General features: G+C 35.6%; 1 protein-coding gene across 1 annotated transcript; it reads left to right on the forward strand.

Moving 5' to 3' along the window:
• The first annotated feature begins 9,189 nt into the window (after positions 1 to 9,189).
• Positions 9,190 to 11,510, forward strand: LOC148959628 (uncharacterized). The gene has a single exon (XM_089110194.1). It carries the CDS (start codon positions 9,716 to 9,718, stop codon positions 11,057 to 11,059), a length of 1,344 nt encoding a protein of 447 aa, XP_088966320.1. The 5' UTR covers positions 9,190 to 9,715; the 3' UTR covers positions 11,060 to 11,510.
• The last annotated feature ends 983 nt before the right edge of the window (positions 11,511 to 12,493 follow it).

The raw sequence follows: 12,493 nt of genomic DNA on the forward strand, positions 1-12,493 counted from the left end.
CAATCATACGTCGAGTACCTGGAACATCTGTTGCCCAGCAAAGGGATAGCAAAAGGTCCTAAGGTTGATGTTGTTTTGAAGATGCCTGCACCCAATGATGTTTCTGGTCTACGATCATTTCTAGGATTTCTAGGATGACTGTCAAAGGCTGCTATTGTGTCATTATTCATACAAAAAACAATTGAACGATCAGGCTGTAAAATAAACAGAAGACATTTCCTGCCAGGTCTACTAGAAGCATTTGCAACAACAACCTCAAAGGAGGTTTCACTTGTATCATCAATCATAATGCCCTTAAAATTACCAGGGTCCCTAAGTGGCAGTCGAACTTGGGACAAGACATCAGTAACAGAAAGATTTGGTTGGTTATCAGGTGGGTTAAGGATGTTCTCATACACTGATACTCCAAGCTGGATGCAGGCCTTATATTGCATGGCTAATTCTTCAGTGATGTCCCCCGAGGAAAGATGTAAAGTTTTGTCTAGAAATGAAATGCCTGTATACAAAGAAGTTACTGTACAAGCATTGCACCCAAATGAACTTGCCATCTGCTCTTGTGATATCTGAGAAGGGAAAAAGCGTTTACTGATGTAATCTCTGACAAAGAAATATGAAGAGAGAATTAAACTTTCTTCATGGGTACTCACTTCCTGCTGGGATGAATGAAAATCACAAGTACATGGAATGCAAAGTGCTGAAGCAGAACAAATACTTCCTGGACAAATTGGACAGTGCTTTTATTTTCAGATATCTTTTAATGCCCTTTTATTTCATGCTGACAGATTCTACAATGAGGGGACGATTATCATTACTTGAAATACAGTTACTAAAAGAGAGTCCTTCAGAAATTAAATAAGAAGGAGGTGAAAGACTATATAATTCTTCAGTTAGTTCCCCAATTTTGTTTATTACCTCTGCCTCTGTAATATCTTCTACACATGGGTCATCATCAACTTCCTTATTTGTTTCATTAGATATATTTTCATTGATATCATCTCTAACTTCATTGATATCATTTTTTGCCATTTTTGCCAGCCGCTCAAGCTCTTTTTTGAGAAATGTTTGACATAAAGGGCATACATCTTCATTTGTCAAACATCTTTTATGGAATGCATGTGTACATCCATCAAACCGTTTCCAACAAATAACATCTCCACTATTACAACCTGGGAGGTCACACAACTTATTTCCTTGGGGAGGAAACTTGCTTTGGTAACCTATAGGAAGACATTCAAGAGGAATTTTTTCACATCCCCACAAGTCCTTTTTAATGCTTTAATTGCCAGAAATCTCTCTTTCTATAAATCTGTTCTTTGAAAAGACCTTGCATATTTTTGTATGAAAGTCCATTTATTTTCGTCTGCTATAGTATCTTTCATTTCTGGATATTGTTAGCAAACTGTTTGCAATAAGTACAACACATAAATATGTATCCAAGATTAAAGTCTGGCGTTCTCCTTTGGTTTCACCCAATTTTTTTAATGTGTTTATAATGGTCCAGTCTACAACATTTTCCAGTAGTTCGTCCAATTAAAATAATTGTAAATATTTGATTGGCTTTGCTGCCAACAAAAGATTTGCTACCTCTGCAGGTTTCCACCTTTCATCTACAGTTTCAGAATCAGCTGATTGTCTTCACACATTTCCTCCCAACCGGCATCTCGGCATTTCGAAACGGAATACCTCAAACTCCTCTTCTTCATCATCCGAATCTCCAAAAATATTGTAGAATTTATCAATACATTTGTTACTAAAATCTCCGATATCGGCAGGAGAGGAATCGCTACTATCACTCAATGCACTACAGTCACTCGAGGCCATGCTTCTTTCGCTCAACAAACATGGCCTAACTCAAAACAAAGTTCATCGCTTGATATTTCTGAAAGCACAACAAGCATGCAAAAAATGATACCAGGATGGAAACTTCAGAACTTATGTAGTTTGAGCCGTAGAAAATAATGCGAAACAGATCCAAACTGAAAAATTCCTTTAAAAGCTTTTTTTAGAAAATTGAACTTGGTCCCATTCCTCAAAATGAAAAGAGTCAGTTGCGAGCGATGTAACAATTATATTTCCACAAAATTTGTTATTTATCTACAGTCAATTAGATATTATTTTATTCAAAGCAAATAGAGCCCATTAAGTATCTCATTTTATATTTTGAGAACATTGAACTTGGTCCCAGTCCTCAAAATAATTAAAGTGATTTGCAAGCGACATAGTGAGTGTATCTGCACAAAAATTGATCATAGATCATAGATTTGATTCGTGAAATATGATACAAAGCCATGAAGACTACGACCATAATAAGACCCCATTTTCTATTTTGAGAAATGTTAGCTCGGTCTCTTACCCTGTAATTGACAATAAAATGCAACCAACGAAAGTTCCATTACCAATCGCGTAAAACAGAAACATTTATTTTAGTACTTAAAAACGTATTTCGCAAAATCTAGCACTTAATTACCTTAGATCAGTTTTTAGAAGGGGGCACTTGGCTCTAAATTTCAAATTTCTAATATGATATTTAAACTATTTATATTTCAAGATCAATATATTGTCCACCACATTGACATAGTTCTGTGCACTCTAGTCCATAACGCTTGCACTTGCATCTAGGGGAACAATTTCCCTTGAAACCGCATTTTACAAGCTCATGACAGGCCTGTGATGCTTCAGGGATCAGTGTCCATATTGGTGTCACTATCCGTAATTCGCCATCTGTCATTTGCCATCTGTCATTTGCCATCTGTCATTTGCCATCTGTCATTCGCCATCTGTCATTCGCCATCTGTAATTCGCCATCTGTCATTCGCCATCTGTCATTCGCCATCTGTCATTTGCCATCTGTCATTTGCCATCTGTCATTCGCCATCTGTCATTCGCCATCTGTCATTCGCCATCTGTCACTCGCCATCTGTCACTCGCCATCTGTCACTCGCCATCTGTCACTCGCCATCTGTCACTCGCCATCTGTCACTCGCCATCTGTCACTCGCCATCTGTCACTCGTCATCTGTCACTCGCCATCTGTCACTCGCCATCTGTCACTCGCCATCTGTCACTCGCCATCTGTCACTCGCCATCTGTCACTCGCCATCTGTCACTCGCCATCTGTCACTCGCCATCTGTCACTCGCCATCTGTCACTCGCCATCTGTCATTTGCCATCTGTCATTTGCCATCTGTCATTCGCCATCTGTCATTCGCCATCTGTCATTCGCCATCTGTCATTCGCCATCTGTCACTCGCCATCTGTCATTCGCCATCTGTCATTCGCCATCTGTCATTCGCCATCTGTAATTCGCCATCTGTCATTCGCCATCTGTCATTCGCCATCCATAATCAACAAAGTTGGGTACAGTTTGCCATTGGTTAAGAGATTGGCCCCAAATAATTCTAAAAAGCAAAGCGTAAGTTTGTATCGTCTGAAAATGTGTAGGCAAATAGATTTGTGGATTCCTGAAATTTTATTGCTCAGCCTTTTAAGCAAGAATTATTAATATAATTATTATAGCAAGAACTTTTTTGGGATTCATTACAGGATGAAGTACATTTTTGTCTTCGCCTATAAATATATACAAAACTTAAGCCTATATAGATCTTTGGTCGTTGGATACAGTACAATAACAAGTTCAAAAACTGGTTCAGGGCAATGAATTATTCATGTAAGTGGCGCCTTGTAATAGTTTGCACATGCAACATTTAATAAAAGCTAAATGGTAATCCTTACCCGTCTTGGTACAAAGCCCTTCTTGTATGCTGCACTAACGCATCTTATCATCGTATCTATTCTTGCATTGCTTATGAAACTTGGCATCGTTTTCCAAAAGCTTTTCAGCCAGATTTCTTTGACTTAAAAAGTGAGTCCTCTGCTGGATAGTACCGGGCAACTCTCCAATCTCCTCGAACTTCTTTAATTGCTCTGTAATGCTTCGATAACCAAACGATTTATCTAGTTGTCTGCTGTTTGTTGCAGGACAAACTAGACTTTCTTGCGTTGCCACTTGGCAAATGAAACAGACATACCATTTTGATTCTTGCTGTTGCTCTATTCCCTCAACAGATTTTAGGAAGTCTACAGTCGTTTCAAACAAGTATCCAGCACTCGTTGCAATACCACAAGTCACTATGCCATTGCTCTTTTACAGCATGCTGACTGTACCTGTGGAACTTTTCACTGCATATGTTACATGTGAAGGAACCTTGGGTTTTGCTGGAAGCATAAATGAGTGGCAAATGCGATGGCAAACAAACCACAATTATAGGAATCTGGCTGTTGTTGTACATTCTCCACTTTGACATGGAAGGCTCGATTTTTTGTCATGATGACAGAAGCAATATTGTGATTCGGCACTTTGGAATTCATGCTGTCAAAAATCTTGATGCTGCTCTGATGGTTTGTCCCAAGGGCAGACAGTGTCATCCAATGGTTTCCTGATTTATTGATGATCTGCACGAACTCCCCAGACATTACTTTGAATGATGCTTTTTGAATAGGTGTATCTTGGAATCCTTCAATGAGTGGAAACTGCTTCTTCAAAATAAACTGTACTGCATTTATGATCCTGTCATTTAACCACATATCAGAGAACTGCATAATTTCTTTGTCTTCTTTGGTTAATTGTAGTGAACTAATAGAGATCCAGTTTTCATTGATAGTATCATCTTCATCGCTACTCTCAATGAGCTGATATGCATTTGCTGTGCTGTCTATAGGATGCTCTTCTAATTTTTGGATGAGAATGTCAGTTTCAAGTAATTCCTATCAAGAAGAACATTTTATTGATATAACATTATTTAAACATATGTAAATGGAATTGCCTAATTGATCAGTAGTATGTGCCAAAAATATTCTGTACCATCAAAATATCCAAGTGGTTGACCCGTTGTGTGTCTAACCAATCAAATTACACTACTGACTGTAATGAATCTGCTCTTCTAGGCAGATTCCTCCAATGCACGTGTTGGGATCTCACCTTGTGTTCATTGTGTTTATTTATGTAATGTAATATGTCCTGAAACCTGAAAACACCATCTGTGAAATCGTCCTGTCTTTTCTATAACTGCAACTGTAAACAGTAACTTTGTTGTTGTAGTAATACAGTAGCGCAGCTTTTTTAATATTTTAGATATTATCTTTTTCTGTAGTCTGCATTATTTTAGAGCTGTAATGTACCATTTCAAAATAATTGGTATAAAAACTTCATGTTTAATACATCTCTTCACTGAGCTACCTTCAATGTTTTGACGTAAATGCGAAAAACCACAAAAAAACTACTGTTTAATATTCTTTTAATTTTCTATAAGTGAAATGCAAACCATTTATGGAAAGGTATACATTTCCTGAAAGCTTATTGAATGGGAAATCATTTTTTGTAAAATTTTTTTAATATTTGTTGTCATGATAGCAGACAAACAATGAAAATAAGAACAATATTGCAAAATTATTTACGAAAAGTAAAATTTTTGCAATTTTTTGAAGCTTTTTGTCCTGAAATACACTATAAACTTGCAAAAACTTGTTAATTTTATGTTGTAAATGTAGAGAGCAATGGAAAATTTGAAGAAAATAACAGATATTGTATTTTAGCAAAATTTTTTGGCTAATAGAAGCATCCTATGTGATAAACAGTTTTTGTGTTCCGAAAACTTGTTAGAGTATTCTTTCATTCCAACTTTTTTTTGGCTCTAGAGAAAAATTAGCATTAAATGACAAGCAATAAAACTGCAAGGAGTAAAAATTAATTAATCTTTATAGAAAGGAATTACATATTGCCTTCTTTCTTACAATGGATGCAAGAAAAATAAATGTAGGATCGTCACAAACAGTCTATGCAAGATTGCTTGCAGTGTGGAAGTATTTGAAGCACTTGCCGCAAATGTATTTTCTGCACTTTTCACAAAAATGTGTTCTAGTGTTTTTTCTTTTTCCAGTCTCTTGGTTGATCTTATAAGCACAATTGCTGCATTTTCTTCTTGTTTCTTTTTTTTTGTCGTGTAGTGCTTCCCAATAAGCCTAACATCATCATCGACTCTACGTTGCTTTACCGCTACTTCAATCATTCTCTTACTTGTCATTTCCTCATTAGCAATTTTGTCAAGATATGGTTGAACAAGTTGATAAACAAGTACTTCACGAAAAAGCTTATGGGACCCTCGTCTTCCAGCAAAATCAGTATTTTTAGCAAAATCAGTAGATGGAACTGCAAGCAATATCCAGATTTTGCTTCGCACAAGACCCATACCTTTATGCCAAACTTTTTTGGTTTTTTCAGCATGTACTGAAGGTAGCCTATCCTTAACTTGGTACCGATCATCTGCTCATCAATAGAAAGATTCTGCCTGGGAGCATACATTTCTTTGAAGCATTTATTGAAGCAAGCCATCAAGTCCCCTAACTTATAGCGCTTATTGTAGTTTGGGTCAGATCTTGGTAGCTGTTTGCTGTTGTCTGCCAAATGCAAAAACCTGAGTACTTGTTGAAATTTTCTCCTGGGCATAACAGAGCGAAACCAAGGCATGTGGGTGATACCTTTTCTCCAGTAATCCTCTATTGTTGGGAATTTTGCCAAACCCATAGCTATATTTATGCCAAGAAATGCCAGAAGCTCTTCTCTTGTCATCTCGAATGGTTCTCCTGATAACTGCTTTTCTGACCTAAGTTGTTGATAGTATGTATTGGTCTCATCGACAATTTTATCAACAACATGTAAAGGAAAGAAAAGTAAAAAATGGTCCAGCACTGACTCTGCATTAGCTGCTGGCCTGTTGATCCCTGTGTACTCCAAAAAAGGAGCATCTTTATTTGGATTCTGAAATGTTTCATCAATGTCCTCCCAAGCAGGATCTCCATCCACTTGTCTTGGTTTTTTGCTTGGACGTGATTTTCCTCTCACAGACATTTTGGTGTTTTTCCCTTTTTTATTAGCTTTTATTTCATCAATCTTATCAGCACTTTCATCGGAAGAATTATCCTGCAATAAAAAAGTCTCCATAAATTTTCTAGAATCGATTTTGAAAATGCATGATGGATATTCAAACGTTAGGCCAATCCTACATTTGGATAATGGCTACAGCAAGTAATAAAAACTGTAAGACTGCGAATTTTGCAAGGTATTCTCACCTGCTCTTGTAATTGACTTTCTCGGAAACATGGATCCGGTACGTTTTCCGCATCTGTATCAATGTACATAGAACTTTCTTCATCAGAAGAAAGCAAAGATTCATTATTTTCATCATTAGAGTCCAAAATTGCTGCCAAGACCTCTTCTGCTGTCATATAGCGGTGCCTTGTACCATGCGAAGCCGAAGGTAATTCCACCATGACAGTTTGTTTTGAAGTGAGCAGTCTCGCACATTTACATTAGCAGCACGCCCCAAAATAGCAAGTCAACCAATAAAATACCACAATTCCTGAATGATAGCTACAGGGTCATTCCATGTCAATGTGAAACAGTCACATAACCCACTACCTCAGATTTGGATGATTTTTGGTAGACATGTTGAAAACCATGACATGAACATAAACTGAAAATTTAATCTTCATATCTTTTACTATTAAAAAGTTAGACGGGTTTGAAATTTTAATAATTTTGGCACATTTTTCAATGATCTGCCATTTTGAATTTTTGCTATTATTTACTTAAATTAGAACCGATGAAGAAATGACACATTTGAAATGAAAATAAACCAGACAAGCTAATCAACTATGTAGATGTCAAAAACATGATCAAAAATTTCCAGTCACAAACAAAAGTCATTCTAAATATAGAAAAAGAAGGGGAAGTTGTTGCCATGGCAATGGCCGGTGAGGATAATGGTGTGAATTTCATCATGTTGCTTAAGTTGGAATGATTTGAGTTTTTAAATTTGATTAGAGTACTAAAGGAACAAGCAAGATAGAAAAAACTGTTAGGGTGTTTTCTTCCTTTATTGAAATATGGCATGTTAAAAATTGCCCAAAATTAGCATTTTGACCATCACTAAATCTAAATCAATACTGAAATTCTCTGTTTGGAAATCTTCTGTATGCTTGTTTTGTTTTTCTATCTTTAATTCAGCTTGCTTTTAATATACTTTCATTATTTAGCTTCAAGTTTACGTTTTGCTAACGCTGATAGAGATTTGCCAGTCTTGGATAGGAAAAGATACATATTGCACTGATTTACATGATATAGTGATGATGTATATTAATTGTTTGAGCTCGTCAAGTCAGGTGTAGTTAAAAAATTTTTGCCCTTGATTTGATGACATTTCCTATGCGTTCCTTTTGATTTTGCTAATTTTCTCTTTCAAATCTAATTCAAAGAATTTATATTAGCTATAAAACTGTCTATAATTTTTAGGAAATTCTTTTATTTTTCATTGGTCTGCTATTGGATTCAATTCAAGTGAAATTCCTTAGAGATTGTATTGCTAAGACAGCTATTGTTGCTCCTTGATAATCCTCTTAAGATCTATTTTGTAATTTTCACACCTTTCTAGGGTGTGTCAAAACTACATTGTCTGCAATACAAAAAGTTTTCCTTTTAAAGATCCTGCAACTACAATGTGAAATTGAAAAGTCCAGTGTTAATGTTTGCAATGCTTTTTTTTATTAATTGTCACCTCTTTGAATTATTTAAGTAAGCATTTCACAAGAATTTAAAATAGTTTCAAAGACACAGGAATTACATCATGATTATCATTGTGAAGAAAACAAGTTAAAAAACCCAATGAGAGGGATGTTGGTCATTTTTCAGTTTACTATTGCCCTGTTAGACTACTGCTCCTTATGGCAACTCATATTGGTAACTCTTGTTCAATTGGAAACTCATTGGGAGATGCCTGTCATTTGTTAACCTACAGTAGAACAACTGGTCATAAAACCATTGAATCTCTGCCGGAAAATGTCAGCGAACTGATATTTTGGAGGTCCGAATTGTCCATTTTGAATGTTAATGCAAATATATGCTACCACCATGAATATATGCTGACTACAAGATTCCAAATGAACTTTACTCGTTGCGCTGACCCATTCAAAAAACACAGAAAGCCTGTGAAAGGTTTTTAGAAATATTTCAAATTCACATTCAATTTTTTTATTTTTAATAAAAAATCCTGCTGTACATAATCTCTTTTAAAATACTACTAAAATTTCGTTAAATAATGGTTTTAATGAGTTACAAATGTGGTGTAGTTTTTGTGAAGATTTATGACTGGATCAGGCTAATAATTTTTCTTAAATATATATATTTTATTTATGTATAAATAAAAATTTTCAAAACTGAAGCTTGTATATTTATTTCAAAATGCATTTTTTATTCTTAGGTGGATTGAAAGAAGTAAAGTTGTCACTGGCACAGTACATGGTCACAATTGGTTTTATGATTGTTCCTGGAGACAAACTATGTCCCTCTTGTTTAAAGGAAATTAATGACCTGAAACTGGAAGTAGAGGAAAAGCAGAATTCACCAATGGCAGAGGACAACAAGTTGATTGAAAAGTTAGAAAAGACACATCTTTTGAAAACGAGAGGAAGTTTTTGCATGAAAAGCTGACTACTCTTGATGTTTCATCGATGAAAGTGCATTCTCTGCCAAAATCGTCAAAACTTAAGCGAGGGAAAAGAAAGTTGCGACAGATAAATGAAGCCGCTTCAAAGAAGGTTGCAGCAATCTGAAGCTTCTTCTTGATGCTGCAAATTTAGGACACCAGTACCATGACCTGATTGATATGGTAGTCTGTGACAGTACTTCCAGAGGATGCATGATTCACAGATGTGCACGATGTCCTGGAATTGAAAATGTTGAAGATTGCTTACGCAATATCTTCACAGAATCAACAACATTTGAAGAAGGCGAGGAGGTTGAAGATGGTAATGATTTTACTGAAGATATAGTCACTTTCCAGCAGTTGACAACTGAGGACAGAGCTGAACTGGTTTCCCAAACTCTCCCAGTTCCTGATTTTATTGATAAGTTGTGTTGCCAGCTAGATCAAATAACCAGCCATTCGTTTATTGCAAAGTCGCAAGCTTCTTATTTGAAGAGGTTAAAAGAAACTTTGAATAAGGACGAAGTCATTGTTTTACTGGACTTTGCAGAAAACTTTAAATTTGTGATCCAAGATGAGGTCCAGGGCTATCACTGGAACCAGAAGCAATGCTCATTACATCCGGTAGTCATTTACTACAAAGGAAATGATGGAGTCATTGGATTAACATCATTATGCTTTTTATCCGATGACCTGGAACATGATGTGCATTTCGTGTATAATGTGTTGAAAGGCACTGCACATCATATCAGGGAAATGATATCAATGGACATAAAGGTTGTCCATTACTTTTCTGATGGTTGTGCAGGCCAGTATAAGAACTGCAAGAATTTTTTAAACTTGTGCCACCATAAGGAAGACTTTACAATTAGTTGTGAGTGGAATTTCTTCGCCACCAGCCATGGTAAATCCCCATGTGATGGGATTGGAGGTACAGTTAAGCGTTTAGCTGCTCAAGTCAGCCTGCAACGACCAATGAAAAACCAAATTATTTCTGTTGAGGCATTATTTCAATTTTGTAAAACAGAAGTCAAAGGAATCAACTTCTATTACATTACAAAGGAGGAAAACAACTTGACAAGAAAATATCTTGAGAAACGCCTGACAGCTGCAAAAACGATTCCAGGAACTAGGGGGTTCCATCAATTTGTACCGCAATCCAAAGCATTGATTGGAGCAAAAACAATATCAGAAACCCCTGAATTTGATGTCAAGTTTGATTTCAATCTAGCTGTCATTGAACCTCATGACGATATTGAAATCGGAGATTACCTTGTGTGCAGGTATGATACACATTGCTGGGTTGGAGTGACTATTGAAGTCAGTAGTGAGAATAAAGATGTTGCCATAAAATTTTTGCATCCACATTTGCCATGTGTATCATTTATGTGGCCAAGGCGTGATGATGTATGTTGGGTGCCAACATCAAACATTCTGAAAAAGGTACAACCACCAAAACCATCAACGATGACTGGAAGGCAATACACCTTTGAACCAAAAGATGCTCTTGAAATAGAACTGTAGACAATATGTATATAATTGAGCATTTTGTAGATTTTAATGTACATAATTTGTCAAATAATTGAAAGTTTGTTGCATTGATATCAATTGACACTCAGTGAATATGACCTTTTTGAATCATATATTTGTAAGATGTTGAAGTCAGAGCTTTAAAAGATGCACAACACTGTTTTCTTTAGATTTACGGAACACTCTTTGCTTAAAAGAGAGAGAATATCTTACTTCAATTGTTGCATGAAAATGCTAATTTTGGGCAATTTTTAACATGCCATATTTCAATAAAGGAAGAAAACACCCTAACAGTTTGTTCTATCTTGCTTGTTCCCTTAGTACTCTAATCAAATTTAAAAACTCAAATCATTCCAACTTAAGCAACATGATGAAATTCCAACCATTATCCTCACCGGCCGTTGCCATGGCAACAACTTCCCCTTCTTTTTCTATATTTAGAATGACTTTGGTTTGTGACTGGAAATTTTTGATCATGTTTTTGACATCTACATAGTTGATTAGCTTGTCTGGTTTATTTTCATTTCAAATGTGTCATTTCTTCATCGGTTCTAATTTAAGTAAATAATAGCAAAAATTCAAAATGGCGGATCATTGAAAAATGTGCCAAAATTATTAAAATTTCAAACCCGTCTAACTTTTTAATAGTAAAAGATATGAAGATTAAATTTTCAGTTTATGTTCATGTCATGGTTTTCAACATGTCTACCAAAAATCATCCAAACCTGAGGTGGTGGGTTAAAAAATTACAATTTTTGTTTCATTCTGAGATGGAACGATCAAGCCTTGATTTTGAAATTCTCAGCCTCGAGGCCAGAACAAAGAGCTCAAAAACGCAATTTACATAAAGGGGTCGATTTTAGGACCCCTTGGCAGCCAAAGGGTTAATACATCTCTTCACTGAGCTACCTTCAATGTTTAAAATGCGTCATGCATTACAATACAATACAATACAATACAATACAATACAATACAATACAATACAATACAATACAATACAATACATCTCTTACTTTTTTTCTATCTGGCAATCCTTTGCTGCTTTGTATTTTTCGTTTCTTTGCTGTTGATTAAATGTCATTAAAATCAATATGTTATTAAGTATATGGTTCTAGCACTAGCAACTAATGTATCATAGAATAAAATCTGGAATGATTCACTTAATAACATAGCATTATATGTAAATAAATAACATATATTAATTATTGAAAAATGTCACTAGTTGTGCATGAATTACACTCGTTAATGGTGAAACAGAATACACCATTTTAGTACAATAACATTTCAGTATCCAGAAAGGTTATGATTTTCCTGTCCTGCAAAAACTTAATGATACCTAAAGTGCTTCAATCCATTTTCTTTTGGCTTAGCACAATCACTGATCTATAAAAAAGACTGGATCGAGCTTCTATTGTTAGAGACCTGAAG

The sequence above is a fragment of the Rhopilema esculentum genome, chromosome 9, assembly GCF_057945365.1.
Source record: "Rhopilema esculentum isolate cy_ngs chromosome 9, ASM5794536v1, whole genome shotgun sequence".
NCBI classification, from domain to species: domain Eukaryota; kingdom Metazoa; phylum Cnidaria; class Scyphozoa; order Rhizostomeae; family Rhizostomatidae; genus Rhopilema; species Rhopilema esculentum.

Coding starts and splice junctions, on each gene's coding strand:
- LOC148959628 (XM_089110194.1), top strand. CDS start 9,716: ATGGTAGTCTGTGACAGTACTTCCAGAGGATGCATGATTCACAGATGT.